This window comes from Manis pentadactyla, chromosome 2, assembly GCF_030020395.1.
Source record: "Manis pentadactyla isolate mManPen7 chromosome 2, mManPen7.hap1, whole genome shotgun sequence".
NCBI lineage: Eukaryota > Metazoa > Chordata > Mammalia > Pholidota > Manidae > Manis > Manis pentadactyla.
The window spans coordinates 183,890,280-183,912,378 of NC_080020.1; the positions used below are offsets into that span (position 1 = coordinate 183,890,280).

General features: G+C 35.4%; 1 protein-coding gene and 1 pseudogene across 2 annotated transcripts in view; one reads left to right on the forward strand and one right to left on the reverse strand.

Moving 5' to 3' along the window:
* COMMD1 (copper metabolism domain containing 1) overlaps positions 1 to 22,099 on the reverse strand; it is a 174,684-nt gene that overhangs the window by 123,176 nt on the left and 29,409 nt on the right. For both annotated transcript variants that reach the window (XM_057497159.1, XM_036904304.2), the window contains exon 2: positions 5,767 to 6,048. In XM_057497159.1, the coding sequence (XP_057353142.1) occupies positions 5,767 to 6,048 (282 nt within the window). The remainder of the gene's footprint in view (positions 1 to 5,766; positions 6,049 to 22,099) is intronic.
* Positions 9,084 to 21,931, forward strand: LOC130679716 (40S ribosomal protein S20-like; annotated as a pseudogene).

A 22,099-nucleotide genomic window follows, 5' to 3' on the forward strand; every position in this document is an offset into this window, starting at 1 on the left:
TTCTTCCGCCTGCTACTTCTATAGCTTTTCTTCTTCCTTCCTAATTACAACCCTTAAATAGAATTCGTGCCTCATATCAAATTTACCAAGTATCATAATTCTTCCAAGTGGTAAAGATACCTCAAGACAAATGCTGGGCATGGAAGCCACAGGGCATAAATATGCAAAGAAGTAAAAAGCTAACTTTTTCAAACAATAAGGCTTCTCTCTCACTTACCAACTTCACATTTCCCTGTATGGCCCCGGAAGATGACTGGTTAGCCAGAGACGGGTAAGATTCCTCAAGGGAGGAACAACCTAAGACAGGCACAGTCGCAGGGGGGCCATCAGGTGAGAAATTGGGGATCAACAGAGGTGAGGCTTAGAACCTCACCCCCCCGTTCTGAGAGAAATCTTCTGCATACGTGGATGTTTTATTGCCCTGGTCTAGCTTGGATTAACACATAGTCTACAGGCACACACCTGATCATCTACATGTGCTCTCTTACAACACTAAACTATGTTTTCTACCTTTATCTTGTATCTACCTACCACTTCAGCATTTTATTAAAAATAATAATAATAAAGAGAGAAATGTGGTATCCACATATAAATCAAGTATAAAAACCAAATGAGTATTCATATTTGAACTGACTGTTTATAGTTCATAATGCATGAGCAAAACCGAAAGTTTCTGTGATGACTGCCCTTGTACTGTTCACTATGTAACTTATTCATTATGTAAGAATTTGTTCTACATGTAAGAACTTGTTTGTTATGCCTCAGAAGATTGGAGACTGACAAAAATTAGGCTTGGGGTGGAATAATGATTGTGCATTGAGCATTGACTCCCCTATACAGAATTTTATTGTCGTTAACAACCATTTGATCAATAAATATGAGAGATGCCCTCACAAAAAAAAAAAAAAAAGGACAGACTTCCAATGGTAAAATAAATTAGTAACCGGGATGTAATGTATAGCATAAGGAATATAGTCAAGATATTGTAACAGCCTGGTAGGGTGATAGCTGGAACCTAGAATTATGTATATAAATGTTCTACCACTGTGTTGTACACTTGAAACTCATGTAATGTAATACTGTGTGTCAACTACCCTTCAATAAAAAATAATTATTAAAAAAAATAAATAAATAAATAAAAAATAAAAACCAAAAAAAAAAAAAGAAAAAAGAGAGGATAAGAACTGAAAGAATGAAGGTGCCACTAACTGAGATGAGAAAAAATGCAGGAGCAACAGGTTTGGGAAGCATATGAGGAGCTTAATTTGAGACACATTCAATTTTTTGATATCACTTTCCCATTTAAGTAGAATTATCAAGCATGTCATAAATATATATCTGGAATTTAAGGGAGAAATCTAGCTTGGAGATATAAATTTGGGAGTTGTTAGCATATAGATGGCATATCAATCTATGAAATTAGGTAAGATCACCTAGGAGAGGGCCAAAGACTTGAGTCCAGGGACACTTCAACTTTTAGAGGTTGCAGAAATGAGAAGGAACTATTAAGAGAGATCTAAAATGGAAAAAAAAAAAAAAAAAGAACAGACTAGAAAGTTAGGAAAATCAAGTAAATGTGGTGTCCTGGAAGACAAGTGTTTCAAGGAGAAGAGTATTTTAAGTATGTCAAATGTTGCTCATGGGTTAAGTAACTGAAATCTCAAAAGGCTGTTACTTAAGACCAAAATAAATGCAAAAATATTATATAGAATTTTAAACAAAGAGTTGGCTAATAAAACCAGGTAGTATGTTTACACAAGAGCAATCTAAATTCTGACAAATTCAAAATATTAAATGTCACTTATTATTACACAATTTTTATACAAAACATACTCTGAGATGTCTACTTTTCAACTGGTAAATTATAAACTACTGCATAATGCTGACTTTAATTCTTTCAAAACTAGATGACCCCTTTAAACATATTTTTTCCCACTGGCTATTACCTGCTCTGTTATGTAACTATTCATTCTAATTAGTAATGGTTACAAAAGTTTTTGGCTCTTTTTTTTTTGTAATTTCCTTCTGTATAAAGTAATTTCTTTCTGTACAAAGCTAATTCAGAGTTAGTCAAAATTTAAATATTAAGTTTTGGATCTCCATGTTTATTTTTCAGTGAGCATGAATATAATAAAAATCACAATGGATTCCAAGGGGGTCCAAATTTCTTACCTTTTCCTTTTCTGTGTTGTTACAGACATTAGGCATTATCTTCTATAAATTATATCTTGGGACCCTAAGTTTAGGATCCCACCTTTATAACACAAACTACAGTTTACCCTTGAACAACATGGGTTTGAACTGTGCAGATCCACTTACAGGTGGATTTTTTTCAATAAATATATTGGAAATTTTTTTGGAGATTTGCAACGACTAGAAAAGACATTTTCTTTTCTCTAGCTTATTTTATTGTAAGAATACAGTATATACTATATATAACATGCTAAATATATGTTAATCGACTGTCATCAGTAAGGCTTCCAGCCAACAGTAGGTTATTAGTACTTAATTTTGGAGAAGTCAGAAGTTATATAGAGATTTTAAACTTCATGGGTGGTCAGCACACCAAACCCCAGCATTGTTCAAGGGTCAACTATATTATGAAATACATCTTAGACCTACAAAAAAAAGGGCTGACCATTTCAGAATTAAAGTTTAAATTGAACACCATGTTCTAAAGATGATATAAAATATAAAATGGAAAATTCCTTTATTTAAAAAAAAATTCTAAACTGATTTAAGTATCCTCAAGATGTTAAATTTCATCAATCCCCGCTGACTGACAAAAGGTGGGGTTTTTTTATTAGTTTAGATTCACTAATTTCTCTGGAGGCTTTCCTTTATTACACTGCTAAAAAGTGAAAATCAATCTTAAATACAAGAATTATCAGAAACAGGTCAACCACTACAGTTTGTATAACCAAGCAAGATATCTAAGCTCCCTCCACAGCTATTTAGAACAAGGCATCGTGATTTCAAAATGGTAAATGAGTGTTGATAAAGCACAACAGCATTTACTCTCTGTACCCTACCTTCATATATCTTAATTTCTTAAATTTCCTCATGTATTTATAGACATACATATAAGTATATACATACATATGTAAGAAAGAGTGTGTGTATGTGTGACAGAGTGAGAAAGAATATGTATGTTTTAAACTTTGCTCCTTCTCCTATGACACAAAGCAGGGAGTCTGGTGGCACCGCTCAGGCTTGTGAAGCTACAATGGTGCATAACAGAGCTCAGCATAAATTGACTGTTAATTAGAGGTTTTGGCAGATTCTTGCTCCTTACCAGCCAGAATTACACAAGGAAAACAGTATCTTTAGTTTTAGCAGGAATTGTGGAATTAAAAATAAGTGAATACTTTCCTTTGGAGATGTTTACTGATGCTTCAGACAAAATGCTAGCCTTTAAATAGAGTCTAACCTGCCTTGATTCTGTAAATTAGGATAAGTATATCATTGCATATTCCTCTCATATAATTGCCTATAAATGACAGGACTGAACATATTTTGAGGTGGTCAGAAGTAAAATTAGATCAGTAAAGGCAGGCTCTGTCTTCTTCCCTATGTCTGCTGAAAACACAACCCAAAACAAATGAGTGCTTGGTACACTAGAACTTAGTCTAGAAGAGGCATTAACATCAACCATTCAAGAAAAAAAAAGGCAATAAAGAAGCAGAGTTTTATACTTCAGGATCTCTATAGGCAGGGCATCTTTAACTGTATATGAAAGAACAATTCAGCAGAAAATAGGAGATAGGATAGAATATTACTAAATGGTTCAGCACTGAGGCTATGGCTAAATGGTTGCTCACAAAATATCTTACTGGTCTTGAAAAACAAGAAGTCACAAAAGAAAACCCAACACATCTTTGTAAAATACCAACATTCAGTCCTAAAAAAAGAAATAACAACTAACAGAACAAGACAGACAAGGTGTCTTACCTATCACCCCAATTTCCATTCAAATTCCAGGAAAGGAAAACACAACAAAGTTGTAAAGTAAGCAAAACAGTCAAACTTTCCTGAAGACACGTGCCAGATTCTAACAGTCTTCAAGTCTTGGATTCCTTAATGATGTATGACCAAATATGATAGGGTCTCAATCACACACATAAAGCACGAAATGCTCTTCCTCATATGTGAGATATTCATCTCGAGTATTGCTTATTTTTACAACTGAATTCATGTTTTACTCTTGCAAAATTTTTATTTCTGTCGAAGAAAAAGATTTACTACAAGAAAAGCAACCAGGTCACTAGTACTTAATAATAAAAAGTATGCAGTCACACCCACTCAAAATTAAAAAAAAAAAAAAAAGGATGGCTATTAGGTCTTCTTTAAATGTTTGGTAGAATTCAGCTCTGAAGCCACCTGGTCCTGGACTTTTGTTTGTTGGGAGTTTTTCAATGACCAGTTCAATTTCATTACTGGTAATTGGTCTATTCAGATCATCTTCCCGGACCAGTCTTGAAAGGCAGTACTTTTCTAGGAATTTGTGTATTTCTTCTAAGTTGTTTAATTTATTGGCATGTAATTTTTCATGGAATTCTCTAATTAAATTCTTTGTATTTCTGTAGTGTCTGTTGTAACTATTTGCTTTTCATTTCTGATTTTGTTTATTTGTATACTCTCTCTTTTCTTGGTAAGTCTGGCTAGGGTTTTGTCTATTTTGTTTTTCTTTTCAAAGAACCAGCTCCTGGTTTCACTGATTTTCCCGATTGTTTTATTCTTTATTTATTTCTGCTCTGATCTTTATTATGTCCCTTCTTCTACTAGCTTTAGGTTTCATTTGTTCTTCTGAAAAAGAACTATCTTTTAAAAGGAATTATCTTTTAAATTAAAATTAAAGTTATTATGGAACTATGAACACTGAAAAATCCCACGAAACTCTAGAAGGGATTATGTGAGGGAAGCTGCCTGCTAAAAATGGTCATCTTTAGAAGGAAAATTAATTTTTACTATAGGATGTAACAGAAGCACTTATTTGATTATTTATCTGAAAGTAAATCTGGTTATCTAATTAAGTGATCTGGCTTTTCTCTTCCTAATAATAAGCTGCTGCTTTTTTTCTCCCAAAAGTCATACACTAGATCACTAAACATCTGATCTGGCAGTCATCTGGAGCACAAACTGAATGACTTCAAGAAAAACAATAGATGCAAAAAAACTACCTGCTACATTGACTATGTAAATAGCAAGGTAAAACAGGACTGTTCTGTAAATAATCAAGATCAGATTAGGAATTATTTGTGGACTCCAGGACAAAGATAAAGATAGCATACTTAGGGTCTACAGGGACAATATATTACCCCTTTTCAAGATACACTGCCTCCTGTACCTGACCGTCTATAAAGATGATGAGTAACATAGTTTTGCTCTATATTATTTTATCTCAATTCCAGGTCTTTATTTAGCATCTTTATGATTATCTTGGAGATTCTGACCAAATGACAAGAATTTTCAGATCTAATCAGTAGTGGCCAACTCCTGGGCAATCACCTAATTGACCCATTTTGTTCTTCTGAGATAACTGTCAAGAACCTGAGGCTGGTTTCTAGACTCTGTCCACAGTTGGGAATATACAAATTTTCAGATAATTCTATCTCTCTGAAAAGGGATTCTATGAAACAGGATCTTTTCCTACTATTCTTATTATCTCTACAAAAAAGACTGTTACATAAAATCAATCTGAATGTATGGCTAATATGTAACGGAAAATAAAGCTTACAAAGGGAAATTAATTGAAGTTGAACTCACCTGTCCACTTTTCCCTATTTCCAGCTCCATTATGGCAACAGGGATGTGTATCTGAGCTGAGTGCCTTGACTGTGATTTGCCATCAACCCTCCAGCTCAGGCCCCTAAGCCCACTGTCCCAGCGGCTCTGGTTAATGAGGCTCTCTCGGATCTTTGTCTTGTGGCTCTTCCAGAATTTGGAAATGACAGCAGCTTGGTCAGATGTGATCCCAGCCTGCTTTTTGGTTTGAGCAGTCAAGAATGCCTCCAGCTGGTTGAAATCCATGTCTGCAGATGCAATAGACTATAATGACAGAAAAAGTAATAAATTTCAATCTGGCCAGTAACTAGAAAAATAACTTCTTAACTACAGATCATATTTTGAGTGATTCTTAATCACTCAAAAAGCTTTCAGAAATGGCCATCAAGTGACACTAATGAGAATAAGCAATTCATAAGTACAAAAATATTCCCTTTGCAAATATCAAATATTAGAAAAGCTGTTAAAAAAATTACATGTCATTAAAATTCTATTATCAATAAATAGACTCTAGTTTTTAAATATCCAGCTCCATGGTAGGGAAATGAATTTTTAAAATTTTAAATAAAATAATAAAACAAGAGAATCAAACGTATCTGATGAATTTTCACTGATGAAATCTTACATAATTTCACAGTGCCATACAGCCAAGCTTGATTTGATATCCTATAACCATACAATGACTTGTCCATAAGGAGCACCAAGTAAATTTTGTTAAATAGACATATTATTTTAGCTTTGTAGTCCATCTTCAGCCAAATAGCTCATTCACAATAATAATACTTTGAAATTGTGTACTACTTATGTTTTTCCATAAATTTTCAAAACTTAATTGCCATTGCTGTTCTAAGCAAGCAGCTAAACTAAAATCAGAGAGCTGGGGCAACAAAGCCTTAGAGAAGACAGTGATGGTTAATGATTTGGTCTGGGACAAGCTTTTCCTTGCATCTTCTTTGGTATATCCTTATCCTCTTCTGGCCACTGGCACTGGCATGAGCTCCAAACAAGACAAATCATAATACCCTCCTTTCTCTCGTCAGAATGACTGATCCAAATGAATCTGCCAATTTAGAGCAGAGGAGAAATGGTCTTGCCTCTTTGGGTAATGGTACCAGAAGGATATGAAGCTAAGGATGCAGACAGCCATCTTTGAACTTTTAGTAAAGACCTGATTATAATAAAAAAGAATGAATCCAAGCAGAGATGACAGTGGGTTCTAACTGAGTGATATCCCTGTTTTATAAGCCCCAAGGCCCTGGTTCCTGCAGACCGTATTGCTGTGCATTCACAGTGAGTCTACATAGAGGTCCAAGTATTCTATTAATTTATTACAAGTTCTAATGCAGCAATGATTGAATATTTATATTTTTAAATATGTATTACAAATCACTTAATTTTCCTTTATATTTATGTCATCATATTGATTTGTTAGAAATAATACATGTTAATTTTATTTTACATGAATTATATATAAATTCTACTTAAGAATAATAAGGGAGGCATTAGAAAATATTTACGATTAAAAGGAGATTTTGGACCTGCTAGGTTTGAGAACTACTGAGGATCAAGTCCATGCTCAATGCAACAGGCCCTTCAAGATCTGAGCTGGCTTATCTTTCAGTGCCTCTTTCCTGCTTGCCACACTTGCCATCAAACAGCACTAACCTGTAATTCTCTACTAGCCATCTTAATATGCTGCTTCATTCTATGTACCTCTCACGCTATTCTAACTGCTTAAAATGTCCTTCCATTACTACTTTCATCAGATTAACTATTCAAACTTCAGTTCTAGCATGGCTATCCCATATTCCTCCTCCCCTAGTAAGGTAAGGACCCCTTTCTATTCCAAAAAGCCCTAGCATCTCTATCACTGCATTGAGGTCAATGTAATGAAAATATCTGTTTATAAGTCTATTTCACCCAACAGATTCCAATCTTTGAGGGCAGGGTATACATATTTCTCTGCAAATAAGGTCTAACACAACACCTGAATTCATGTACTAAAAAGCAGTCGCAACCATACCAACAACTTTTTAAACCAAAAATAATAATCAATTTTAAGTCTAGAATTATTTAAAGTTACCAACTTGTTGCTTTATAAAACCCTCCCATGTATATCACAAACCATAAACTCCTAGATAAGGATAGAAAATAATCCTGGGGTGCTGATTTCTGTTTGCCTAGTCTAATCTTACAAATTCGTAAGGGGCTCAGAGCCAAAGAAAATTTAGGCTACAAAATCAGGAGACAGGCAGAATTTGAATGAAAGATCAAAATGTAAACCATCATATTATTGACAAAACTGTTGCTGCTAGAATATAATCATACACATGGTGGGGTTGATGGAGGGCAGCTCAGAGAAACCCATAAAAAGTTATGTAGTAGGAGATAGGAAAAGAAAAGTAAAAGCAGGCCAAGTTGTTTCTAGCTACTTTAGAGAAAAGAGACACACTGTTATATATGCAATTCCTATCAAAATCCTAGCAAATATTTTTGTATATATAGACAAAATTATTCTAAAATGTATATGGAAAGGCAAGGGAAGTAGAATAGACAAAACAATTTTGAAAAACAATAATGAAGGAAGAGGAATCAGTCTTCCCCATTTCAAGACTTAATATATATCTACAATAATCAAGACTGTGGTATTTGTAGAGGGAATGATACATAGACCAATGGAACAGAATAAATAACACAGAAAGAGACCCACACAAATATGAACAACGATTTTTGACAAAAGTGAAAAAGCAATCCAGTGGAGGAAAGACAGACAAGCCTTTTCAACAAAAGTAGAGCAAGTAGATATTCACAGCTTTAAAGAGAAAAAAAAAAAAAAGAACCTCAACCTAAGTCTTACAACTTATATGTAAAAATTAACTTAAAATAGATCATGGGCTTAGGTATAATGTAAAACTGTACATTTTTTTTTAATAGAAGAAACTCTTCGGGAGATAGGGCTACACAAGAGTTCTTAGACTTGATTCCAATATATGATTCATAAAAGGAAAAACTGTTAAATTCGACCTTACCAAAATCAACTTCAGCCCTGTGCAAAAAACCCAGTAAGAAAATAAAAAGACAAGCAACAAACTGGAAAAAAATATTTCAAACCACATATTCAGTGAAGGACTAGAATCTAGACTATATAAAGAACTTTTAAAATTCAACATTAAAAAACAGTCTCACTAGAAACTAGACAAAAGAAAGACATTTCACCGGGTGGATCAACAGATGATAAATAGGTACATGAAAAATGTTTAACATCATTAGCCATCAGAGAAATGCAAATCAAAACCACAATTAAATATCACTACATGTTTTATCAGAATGGCTAAAATTAAAAAATAGTGACAAGACCAAATGCTGCCAGGAAGACAAAGAAACTGGGTGACTCATACATTGCTGGTGGGAATATAAAATAGTACACCCACACTGAAAAACAACTTGGCAATTTATTAAAAAACTAAACACACAATTATCATATGATCCAGCAGTAACATTTCTGGGCATTTATCCCAGAGAAAGAAGGACTTATGCCCACATAAAAACGTATACACATATGTTTCTAGCAGCTTTATTTGTAATAGTCAAAAATTAGAAACAAACCAGATGTCCTTTAATGGGCAAATGTTTAACTAAACTGTGTACATCCATACCACAGAATGTCACTCTGCAAAAAAAAAAGGGACTGGGCCCCTGATACTGCAAACTGCATGAACTCCCAGAGAATTACGCCAAGTGAAAACGGCCAATCAGAAAAAGGTTACACACTGTTTTATTCCATTTATATAATATTCTTGAAATGACGAAATTACAGAAATGCTTAACAGATTAGTGGCTGCCAGGGGCTAAGAAAGGGCTGGGGGCTCTTTGAGGAAGAAGTGATTGCAGTTGCAGATGCAGCAAAGCTCACCTCCCCTGGCTCATGCTCCCCACTCATCACTGTTCACTCTCCTAGGAAAAGTCAACCAGGAAGTCACAAGTCAACCAGGAGGACATGTCACAGCCATAGCTTTTAGAGATATCAGAAAAACACCTGTCAACCAGAGGTGGCGAGTCACTGAATTGGAATGATCCTAACCAGCTGCAGTGTAAAGTCTCTGCAGAAGGTGTGTGTTGACTTGATCAGAGGCACGAAGGAAAAGAATCTCAAAGCAAAAGGACCAGTTCCAAGGCCTATGAATACTCTTTAAGAATTACTATGAGAAAATTCCTTGTGATGAAGGTTCCAAGACTGTTTGGATCTTTTCCAGAGGAGGATCCTCAAGTGATTCATTGACCTGCACAGTTCTTCTGAGACTGTTAAGCAGAGATTACTTCCATCAGTATTTCTGCAGGAATTGAGGTCAGTCACCAGGGCAGATGCCTATATCAACTATTTTAATAAACTGATTCTCAGTTGTTTTTTTAAAAAGGAAGAAGTAAGGATGGGTGGGAGAAAAATTGGATATGCTATAATTCTACAACATAAGGGATTCTATTGGCAACAGGAAGTTCTGTATCTTGGCTGTATCAATGTAAATATAGTAGTTGTGATACTGCAAAAAGTTTAAAAGCCAGTAATGAAAGCTCCCAAATGTCATTCAGGATCGAATGTACTTTAATAAAAAAATTTAAATTTAATAGAAAAAAAAGATGATAATCTGATATGGAAATATGGAAACCCCCAAAATTACTACTTTTACAATCAGCAATTTTGAATATTTGCAGAATTTGTGCTTACACATTGTTTTGTGACTCCACTTATTATCACTATATAATCACTATATAATATCAGGTTCTGTCCTAAACTCTCAAACAAGATGAATAACATATGAACTTGCCTTTGCAGAGCATTCAATTTGATGTGTAACTGAAAGCACAATACAGTATCCTTGGTCTTCCCAATTTGCCGAAAAATCTAGAACAGTGCTCCCCAAAAATGCAGTCTGCAGAACACTGCCAGGCCACAAACTTCACTTCCAGTCGACTATGAGAAGAATAAATAAACTGAGAGTAAACATGTAGGAACCTTTGTAGCAAGTGACAGTATTTTTAAGACAACTAATAAAATAATTGGAGCTTATATTTTTATGTATTTTTGGTGACAGATTGAAAATCACTGATTTAAAAAAAAATACACACACACAAAACAAAACTGGTGCTCAAAAGAAATCATTTAAGAAACACTGATTGTCCAGCAGAAAAGGTTTGCAGTCCAAGATGGCAGAATAGGTAGATCCAAAATTCATCTCCTCCCACAGACACACCAACTCTATAGCTACATATAGAACAAATCCTTTTGAAAAATAACTGGAAACATGCTCTTCTACAACAAGGGATTAAAATACCACATCAAGACTGATAGGAGAGGCAGAGAAACAGTCTCGCCAAAAATTCCACAATCAACATGGCAACCCGTTAATAGGGAGGGAATCTCACAATCCAGAGTCTCTCCAAGAGGGGTGGGGGGTTTATGGCCCATATAAGCCACCCAACACTTGGAACCTGTACCTGAAAGGGAAACCTCCAAAACATATGGCTTAGAAAAGCAATGGGGTTTTCATCAAGGGAACCCAAAGGGTTAAAGGGAACTGACATTCTCCTTTCAAAGGGCTCATATGCAGTCTCACTTGCCCTGGAACCTAATGTAAAAGCAGCCTAGACTATGGGAAGGAGATTCATTTGCTAATCTTGAAGCATCTGCTGACAGGACAGGGGACAGCTGAGACTCTTCATAGAGGAAAGAGCTGAAGGATGCCATTTTTGTACTCTCCCTCTACCCTAATAGCACAGGTGAGTGCATATGGACATGGCACCCTCCCACTGCCTTGCTAATACCAGTGGGGCAAGTAGTTGTGGCACTTCCTGATCTCTGGCTGGGCCAGCAAGCAGAAGCAGTCATGGCATTCTCCTGCTCCTTTGCTCAAGCTGGTAGGCTCAAATGGTTGCAATATTCCCCCGATCCCTTGCTGGGATTGGTGAGTGTGAATGGTCATGGTATTCTCCTGCACCCTTGCTAAAGACAGTAACTACAGGCGATTTCAGCACTGTTCCATTCCCTGGCTAGGGTCAATGAATGCAATAGCTGGCAGGGTATGCCAATAAGGCAACCTCCTGATGAATCATGGAAGGCAATGGGTGTGTGAAATCAAGACATTTTCCTGCTACTTGCTGAAGCTGGGAAGCATGTCCTGCACCCTACACTCTCCAGCTGCCTTGCTAAAACTGACAGGCACTTGAAATCTGCACAAGAAATTTCCCTTGATCACTTGGCCTCTGTGGCCAATGGTGTTTGCTTTCCTGGGCCCCACAGGCCTGTAACTATCAGGAAGACAGTCCTGGCAGATTACCACCCACAGGACACTGCACAGACAGTATACTGAAACACACTCCCAGTACTTCTAAGAAAAAGGCCATTTACTAGTTACTGAAGGTTGTTCAGCCTGAGGGACAGGCTGCTGGTTTGCCACATATCTAGAGGCTATATCTCAGGAAACATCATCAGGGAGACACCATCCTTGCGCATGCACTCCCTTAGCCAATAATATCTCCCAGAAAGGAGCTTATACACTTGTCTGGAGCCCCAGTTTTTGCAACTGTCACTCAGGGAACACCTCCAGATCTTCCAATCTAGAGGCCAGCAAGGTTTATTGACCACTGACCCACAGGACTGTATATTTTTGCAATGCATTCACAGCTACTGCCTGAGAGTCTACCTTCCAGTCAGCCTGAAACTAAATGATAAATGAGATCCCTCGTCTTTGATCACTAACAGGTCTTGGCACACCTTACAACAGGGCATATCAAGAATAAATCAGGCTGTTTAGACAATCACAGGCTCAAGAGACAACCATCAGTTAGGGCAACATTGAACAAAAAGGTTCATCACTTACAAGGCCACTCCTTCAGATTTGGGAGAGATAGCTGTTTTGCCTGATAGAAAACACAGAGAGTCAAACTAAATGAAAAAAAGAGAGGAATATGTTACATACAAAAGAACAAGATAAGCCCTCAGAAAAAACTTAATGAAATAAAGATAAATAATCTACTTCATAAAGAATTCAGATAGTCATAAAGATGCTTACCAAACGTGGAAGAAGAATTAATGAACACAGTAAGAACTTCAACAAAGAGAGAAAACATAAGAAAGTACCAAACAGAAGTCAAAGAGCTGAAAAATACAATAACTGAATTAAGGAATACAATAGAGGTGTTCAACAGCAGACTACATGAAAGAAAAGAAGACATCGGTGATCCAGAAGACAGGGCACTGGAACTCACATGAACAGAGCAGCAAAAACTAAAAAGAATTTTTAAAAAGTAAAGATAGCTTAAGAGACCAATGGGGTAACATCACGTAAAATAACATTCCCATTTATAGGGTCCCAGAAGGAGAAGACAGACAGAAAGGGGAAGAGAACTTACTTGAAGAAATAATGGCTGAAAACTTCCCTAACTGGGAAAGAAACACTCATCCATGTCAAAAGTTTCACATAAAATGAACCCTAAGAGACACACAAGTCACATTATAATTAAAATGACAAAAGATAGTTAGAGAGAATCTTAAAAGAAGCAAGAGAAAAACATCTTGTTATGTACAAGGGAAATCTCAAAAGACTATTAGCAGATTTTTCAGCAGAAATTTTGCAGACCAGAAAGCAGTGGCATGATGTATTCAAAGTGCTGTAAGGAAAAACTTCCAACCAAAAATATTCTACCCAGCAAAGTCATCATTCAGAGTTAAAGGAGAGATAAAGCATTTTCCAGACAAACAAAAACTAAAGTTCATCACCATCAACTGGTCTTACAAGATATGTTAAAGGGACTTGTTTAAGTTGAAAAGAAAAGGTATTAATTAATAACAAGATAATATGCAAAAGTAAAAATCTCACTGGTAAAGGCAAAAATATAGTAAAGGTACTGAGTAAATCACTTAAAGACTACTATGAAGTTTAAAAAACAAAAAATGAGAAATGGGAACCCTCTTTCACTGTTGGTGGGAATGTAAACTGGTACAACTGCTTTGGAAAGCAGTATAGACGTTCCTCAAAAACTAAAAATAGAAATACCATTTGATCCAGTAATTCCATTCTTATGAATTTTCAAAGAAAGAAAAAAAAATCTTCTGATTAAAAAAAAAAACAATATTATGAAGAAAACAAAATCCCTGATTCAAAAAGATGTATGTACCCTTATGTTTACTGCCACAGTATTTGCAATAGCCAAGTACTGGAAGCAACCTAAGTGTCCACTAACAGATGAATGGATAAAGAAGATGAGGTACATTTTCACAATGGAGTATTATTTAGCCATAAAAAGAAAAGAAGTCCTGCCATGTGCAGCAACATGGATGGATATAGAGGGTATTACGCTCAGTGAAAGCCAGGCAAAGAAAGACAAATATATGATTTCACTTATTTGTGGAATTTAAAACAAAACAAAATGAACAAAACATCAGTAGACTCACAAACACTGAGAAGTGACTAGTGGTGACCAAGGGAGAGGGGTTGGGGTGAGTGGCGGGGGAGGGGGAGGGGAATAAAGGGGCACAATAATTTGCAATCACAATATAAGTTGGTCACGGTAGTACAGCATGGAGAATACAGTCCATGACTCTGTAACATCTTTCTACATTGATAGATAGTAACCCCACTAGAAGGAGTGAGGATTTACTAATATGGGTAACTGTTGAACTACTGTGTCATATATTTGAAACTAACATAAGATTGTATATCAAGGATACTTCAATTAAAAAAAAATAGTACTATACTAATTGGGTAAAGTTGGGTGAGTTGCTTAATCTTTCTGAACCTCTGTTCTTCATATGCAGAGAAGAAAAATAATTTTTAGTTCAGCTAGAATTAGTAATAGATCTAACACATGTAATAATATGTGTAAAGATCCTAAATAGTGCTTGGCATATAGGTTTATATTTAATAACTACAGCCAAAATTACATTAAAATCCTACTACATGATAAAGTGTTAATTCTCTCCACTCTTTCAGAAAATCATTTACTTCGGGGATCTCCATGTAAATCCACTGGATATAAAATATATTACAAGAGTCTTTTAACAGCTAAAAGAAGAGGCCAATTGTAGAGTTAGTGTTTTTAAATTAAACATAAACACTTATGTAAATAATGTATAAGACTTTCATTATATAGTTAAATTTTACTTTTCTTTAAGAACCATGTCCATCTACAGTGGAATACACATTTAGACACAATGACAACAATCCTATGAGAAGCTAAATAATACGCACTTGGGGGCTTTTTAATATCTTTGGTCATTATCCTAAAGAGCTAAGTTTTTCAGTTTTGGAAAGAATTTGTTGTGTAATGGCTTGTTTTTGTTTTTGTTTTCCAGAAATACCACCTCATCTATATAATCATGACCAAATATGTTAATAAAATAGTGACTGCTATTGAAGTTTAAGAAAAATAAGAGTTATCCAATACAGATAAATCAGCCAAATCCCAGGACAGTCACCTTTGCATGGCAGAATTTGAAGAGTCACGAGGATCCAGCATTGATACGCTACAAATGTTACTTTTTTGTCCTGGCATTTTCTGAAATTTCTCTGGGCAGTTTCCCAGAGAATGAGCTAAATAGATTTCTAAGAGACTGCTAGATAAACTAGAGGATTCTTTTTTTTCTGTCACCCTATGGTTGATCTCACATGTCCACTGACCAAAATATTTGTATTCCTCATTCACGACACCTCTTTCTAACATCAGAGCATAAAAAAGTAAAATGGAGTCACTCATATTAAATCCCAAATCAGCAAACCAAGACTTAATACCTAGCCTAATTGCAGTTTCAGCCTCTCCCAGGATGTGACCTTTACCCAGTCAATCTGGAATTACCTGCTCAGCACCAGGGAGCTAATCCACCCAATAGACCCCATCCATCCCCCATAGGAAGGTGACCTTGTCTGAAACAATTCACTCTGCCAGACACTTTTCTTTCCCCTTCTGCCTATAAAAACCTTCCATTTTGCAGTTTCTCAGAGCTCCATTCTATTTGTTAGCTGGAATGTTGCCCAATCCATGAATTGCTTAATAAAGCCAATTAGATCTTTAAATTTATTCCATTGAATTTTGTTTTTTAATAGACTATTTTCATAACTCAAAAATTTTTGTTTCTGTCTAATAACTGAAGCACAAATTAAGTGATTTGCTCAAGATTACAAACTGCAAATGGCACAGCTGGGATTCTAATCCAGTCAGCCTAGCTCCCAGTCTTGGCTCTCTGCTTCTGCACTACACTGCCTCTTGATCACAGTTTGTGAGGCACCAGTACCTAGATTGGATGGGGAGGGTGGGGAGAGAAAATAGGAGGCATAGCAAAAATTAACAAATTAATGTATGTAAAGCACTTAAAACAGTACCTGGCATATAGTAAGAAGTATGTTAAGTATTAACTGTTACAGACCACTCGTTCAACAGAAAATTATTGCAGTTGCTGTCAGGGAAAAAAAGGAGGTGATGTTCCATGGATGGACTAAGTGTGAGAAATCCTGCCAAAGTTAAACATGTCTCTTTACGCAGAATGTCTTGGTGTCTTTAATAAGTTAATGTCCTCCTCCAAGAAAGGAATACAGTATGCAGTATTTTTCAAGCTTAACTGATCAATGAATGCTTTTTCTCAAAAAAGTAAGTAGAGGGACTGATATTCTGAAGAACAAACTAAAGTTTCCCTGAATTATATGAAGAAATCAGGACCTCCATAAAGAAGCAACATTGTACTTCAACAGTCAGAGAAAAATAATTAAATGATAAATCCATAATGATTTACTGGACAACCACAATGTTCCCTTTCAAAGGTTTATCATCAATATACCTAACAAATAATCTTTCTGAAATTTGCCAACATAAGATTACTGGCTCCATCTCTGTCCCTTCTCCAAGCTTGAGTATCATGAAATTTTATGTCCTCTACCTGAGACTCACATCTCCTTTTTCCTACCTGAGGGTAATAAGAACTCTCCTCCCTGATGATAATGTCAATCTATCCCACCCCTACATACACACACAAAAACGTCTCCAGTAAAAAATAAAAAATATAATTTTGATGTGCTGAGGCAATGAGGTGGTAATCCTCACCCTCTAACTTGGGAGCATTCCCCTCCTTCCTTCCTGCGATGCAGTTCTTGTAATAGCAAAATCTTTATTTTTAAATTCTGAATCTGTAGTCTTTTTTCTATTACAAAATGACTTAGCACACTGCTGACAAATTTGTTTTCAAGTATTATTCTTGCTTTGTTTGAAGAAAAACACAAACCCAGGAGAATATTTGTCAAATTTCAAAGGAACCTAAGAGAATACATGTAACAGCAGAATTTAAGAATTTTAAGGTGATAAGTCATTTAACAACCCATGAATATGGTATTTTAGGCATCATTAATGTTTTAAATGTACAAAGTCATTAAAAGCCATGGTAGCCCACATTCCATTTCTTCTCAAATGCCATATTTTTGGAATATAATCAAACATACAATAAAAAATGACCAAGTTTAAGATTTTGTTAAATGTGTATCTAACAAAAACAAGTGTCACAAAGACTTCACAAACAGCCTGAATTATAACTAAAATCAACTCAAATATTAAATATTTAAAACATATCCTAAAAGCTAAACTACTCAAGCTTCCCTTTACTTTATCATAAACACTATACCTCCAATGAAAACAAAAGATGAGCGAATAAATCACTTTTTTAAAGTTCCCTTCTAACTCTTGTTTATATGCATATATGATTTGTGATCATAGTTGTAATCATAGTATAGATATACTTTAAAGCAATATAAACATTTAGATACAACTCTAAGACTATTTGGCACTTAGATTCTATTCTGGGTAAATATATTGTCTAATGCATGATATTAAACTTTCACATAGTCAAGCAGCTCCTACAACTTTCAGAAATAAATGATCAAATCAAAAAGTAACCGCAAGGCACCTATTAGAATGGACAAAGCCCAGAACACTGACATTCACTGCTGGTGGGAATGCAAAATGGTACCACCTCTTTGGGAGACAGTTTGGTGGTTTCTTACAAAACAAAACATACTTTTACCATAAGATCCAGCAATTATGCTCCTTGGTATTTACCCAAATGAGTTGAAAATTGGTGTCTACACAAAAACGTGCATACAGATATTTACAGCAGCTTTATTCATAATTGCCAAAAACTTGGAGGCAACCAAGAAGTCCTTCAGTAGGTAGAAGGATTACCTGTGGTAGACCCAAACAATGGAGTATTACTCAGTACTGAAAATAAAAGAGCTATTAAGCCAAGAGCTGTCAGTGTGTGGGAACAGGGTCTATATGAGAACTTTCTATACTTTCTGCTCAGTTCTGCTATGAAATTAAAACTACTCTAAAAAATTAAGTCTGATCATATTTTTTAAAAGTTAACAGTACTGTGTTTCAGTGATCTTAGTTATTATGAAGAAAATTAAATGCATGTTTTCATATCTGGAAACATACATGGTCAAAATAAAATTTTTGTTATTTTGTTTTTCAAAGCGAGCAGGAGACAGAGTTGTGTCCCAAGAGCTAACACTGTTACCTACCTACCTCTATTAGCAAAGTTAAAAGATAGGAACAAGCCAGCACCACAGCTTAAATACATGTCCAGATCCTGTTCTGTTTACTGCTTGCTCTCTCTGTGGAAAAAACAATTTGCATTTGGTAGACCTCAGAATGAGAACGAGGTTCCACAGGTTTTGATAGATGAATCTAAAAAATGTCAAACTTATTAGCTAAGAGATTCAAATAGCTACTAATTTCTCAAAAAGAAATTATAGGTTTAACAGTAAGCATTAAGATTAATTTCCTCTTCAAATATGTGGTATTCAAACAATTTATTATCATGGAGTCAAAAAGTCTGCAGTATATGGACTAAACGTTTTTTTCCCAACAAAAATTCTGAAGCCTTAACCTCCAATGTGACGGTATTTGAATATGAGGCCTTTAGGAAGTAATTAGGGTTAAATGAGTTCATGAAGGTGAGTCCCTCATGATGGGATCATGAGGACTCAGAATGAAACCTACCTTTTTGGCACCTGCCTCCAGAACTTTGAAAAATAAATTTGTTGTTTTTAACCCTCCTACTTTATGGTATTTTGCTATGGCAGCCCAAGCCAACTAAGACATGGTCGAAACTAAAAGCAATTCTACTGGTTTGTCCCAATGAGAGCCTAATCCAATCCATTGACACAAGCCCATGACTTCCAGATTTATACCCTTTAGTTTTGTAAGTTAATTTGCTATACAATGGATACAAATTCACAATAGGATAGGAAATAAAAATAAAAAGTATCATACTATGGTAATCAAAATTCAGTATTTATTACTGTGAAAAAAAAACCACAACTTTACAATTCAGGACCATCCTCCCACCTTGTGGCTGTCAGTTGCTTTGCTTCATTCTGCACTCATGTGACCATCTGTTGCTTATACTGAAAATGTGAGCTGAGTAAGTAGCAACCGGATGTGGTAAAATTCAAACGGATTAGTTTTGATCCTTCTGAACAATATAAATGATGAAAATGAAGCCTTGCTGACACAAGTTTGACAGGTGGTTTAAACATTTTTAAATCTGGAATGGTGTGAGGCAGTATAAAAGGGCAGATGTGTAGCAAGAATTAATTAAGTTTTGCAGGCAAAGACAGTGAGGGTCAGAAGAAGTCAAGTGAAATGTGTTTGCATTTTCTCCTATGGGACCACTTCCCCTCAGAGAGAAATTCTATATCCCCCAGACCCAACTTAAATGTTGTTATAGCCTAATAACTGAAATTAATCAGGAATTTAATCTTGTCTTACAACGGGTAAACGTGGGTGGGTCATGTCTTCTCACCAAACAGGAAAACCACCTGAAAACTGCAGAGCTACATGGCTAGGTAGCTACACTGGAACAGTCCCTGCTTCAGAACACTCATGAGGTTCTCTTTCTAAATATAAATCCGATTTTACCTTACTTGCCCAATCAAAACCTTTCACTGGCTCCTTGCTACCCACAGAACAAAGTCCAAATGTATTACTAAAGCAATCTTGACAATTAGGTCCCCTTTATCATCCCATATCTCACATGTTGGAGAGTGACCTTGCCACTCCCTGGACTTAACACATATTTCCATGTTTACATGTACTGCTGTTCTCTACCTAGAACCCCTTATTCTGCTTGTAGAAATCTTATCTTCCAGACCCAACTTAAATGTTGTGATATCCTAATAACTGAAATTAATTACAACTCACTGATAACATTATTTTGCTTTTAATTCTTATCATTTACGTACATGTTCATCTCCCCCAGTAAACTACAGGCTCCTTATGAAATACACACTGTCTTACTCATTTTATATGCCCCCTAATACTTAGCACAATACTTTGCACACAATTTAATACAGGAATAAAAGACTGTATTGTTTCATCACCTGATTTAAATGAATACTCTAATTCTGTATCATCTATCATTCAGTTTATTCACCTAGACAGAAAGAAATTAATGACTAAGCCTAACCTCATAGAGTTAAAAGGGTTTACAATAACAAAAAGATCTTGACAGATATTCTCTAAAAAGGGTATTTTCTGTTTTCAAGTCCACTAATCAAGCCAACTTTCAGATCTTAATATTCTGAATGCCTAAAAAGAACAGCCTCGTATCTGCTTCCGCAAAACCTCTCAAGGCTAGATATCTTGAAAGCAATTTGCTGCTTTCCTTAGTAATTGTCTAATTACAGAACATTACATTAGGATTTTATTAAATTACACTGTTATTCAACAAAAAGATCTACAATTTCAGTCACTCAAGAACAAATTTACATGCTAACCCAGAAATCATGCAAAGCAAAGTCAGTGGTGATTTTATGAATTTGATTCTTAATTGTTTTCCTCCAAACAGATGTCTAGCTACATCTTAACCTTCTCCTGCCTAGGTAATACACAATCTTTGGCCAATGTCTATACAGTCTTTTAAAGTAATTATGATTAATAGTATCTCTGAAATTACTTCCCATTTATCTTAATCAAATTCAAGTTGTGTAAAATTGCAAAAGGGGAAATAAACTAAACCTCACAAATCTTTATATGATAATAAAATGGCCACAAAGCTATAAAAATAGGGTAGAAAAAGAACCTTAAAAACCAGACTAACAATTTGGTTATCTCTTCAGGGCAAGTCTTCAGAATGCTTCTTGCACTGGCCTGATTCCCCATGTCACTGTTAAACACCAAAATCACCAAGTTTTCTGATGTGTAATACAAAACATTATAAACCAAGACCTGGTTATCTACATTAAAAGGGCTACAAACCTAATTACTATCTCACGCATTTCTTCTTGTGTTGTCTATTATTATAGTAAAATGATAACAAGCATAATATTTGAGTCCAAAACATTCTACAGAACACATCACAAGAAAAAAATTGTTACGTTAAATAGGGTTCTAAAAACTAATTTTAAAGTTTGTACCTATATAATTAAGAAAACATAAATTAATAAAATAAACAGTAGCCCTGCCAATTTTAGACTACCTAAGAGACTAAGATAAAAAAAATTTCATGCAAAACAGGTAGGTAAAGAAAGGTAAAACAAATTCACTAATCACCCCTCCTCCCCAAAATAATACATACTGGGTGGGTCTAATTCTCAGAAACAATGACCAAAGGATACATTTACATAACATTTCAATAATCCTGTAAAAGCCTAAATTCAAGAATTTAACACATTTTAAATCATTACAAATGTATTACCTCACAGTATTACGACTGAAGACAGAAAAAATATTTTTTAGTAAACCCAGGATTTTCTCTAGTAAAAATCGTTTAGGCTTAGGATTCCCTTTACACTCATTGGAAAATCAAGAGATTTGGATCTGTTAAGTGGCTATTTATGCCACAAGAAGAGCACCTAGTGTTCAAGATACTTCCAAATTACACTCTAGCAGCAGAAGCTCACTGTTACCAACAGGCTTCCATTCTGCCAAACCCATTACAGTAACTCACTCATCATTTGTGTTCTTCCAGTTTTGGGAACGACTGGTGCCTGTCACCAAGGGGGGAAAAAAATCCATGACGAAACACAATGAATGTTTCCTGCTGTTAAATACTCCAAGCAACACATTAGCCTTTAACTTCATGGAGAAGGAATTTAGCCTTTTCTAAAAGAACATTTTGTGGTCAGCTCAAAGATCCAAGTGTGAGAGAGTCTCTAAAAGCAATTACAAAGTAAAAAAAATTCCCACTCTTCCCTTTCTCTGCAGTGCCACTGACAAACCATAAAACTTCCTCTTGGGGAAGAGTACATGATTCACACAGTATCCACCTCAAGTA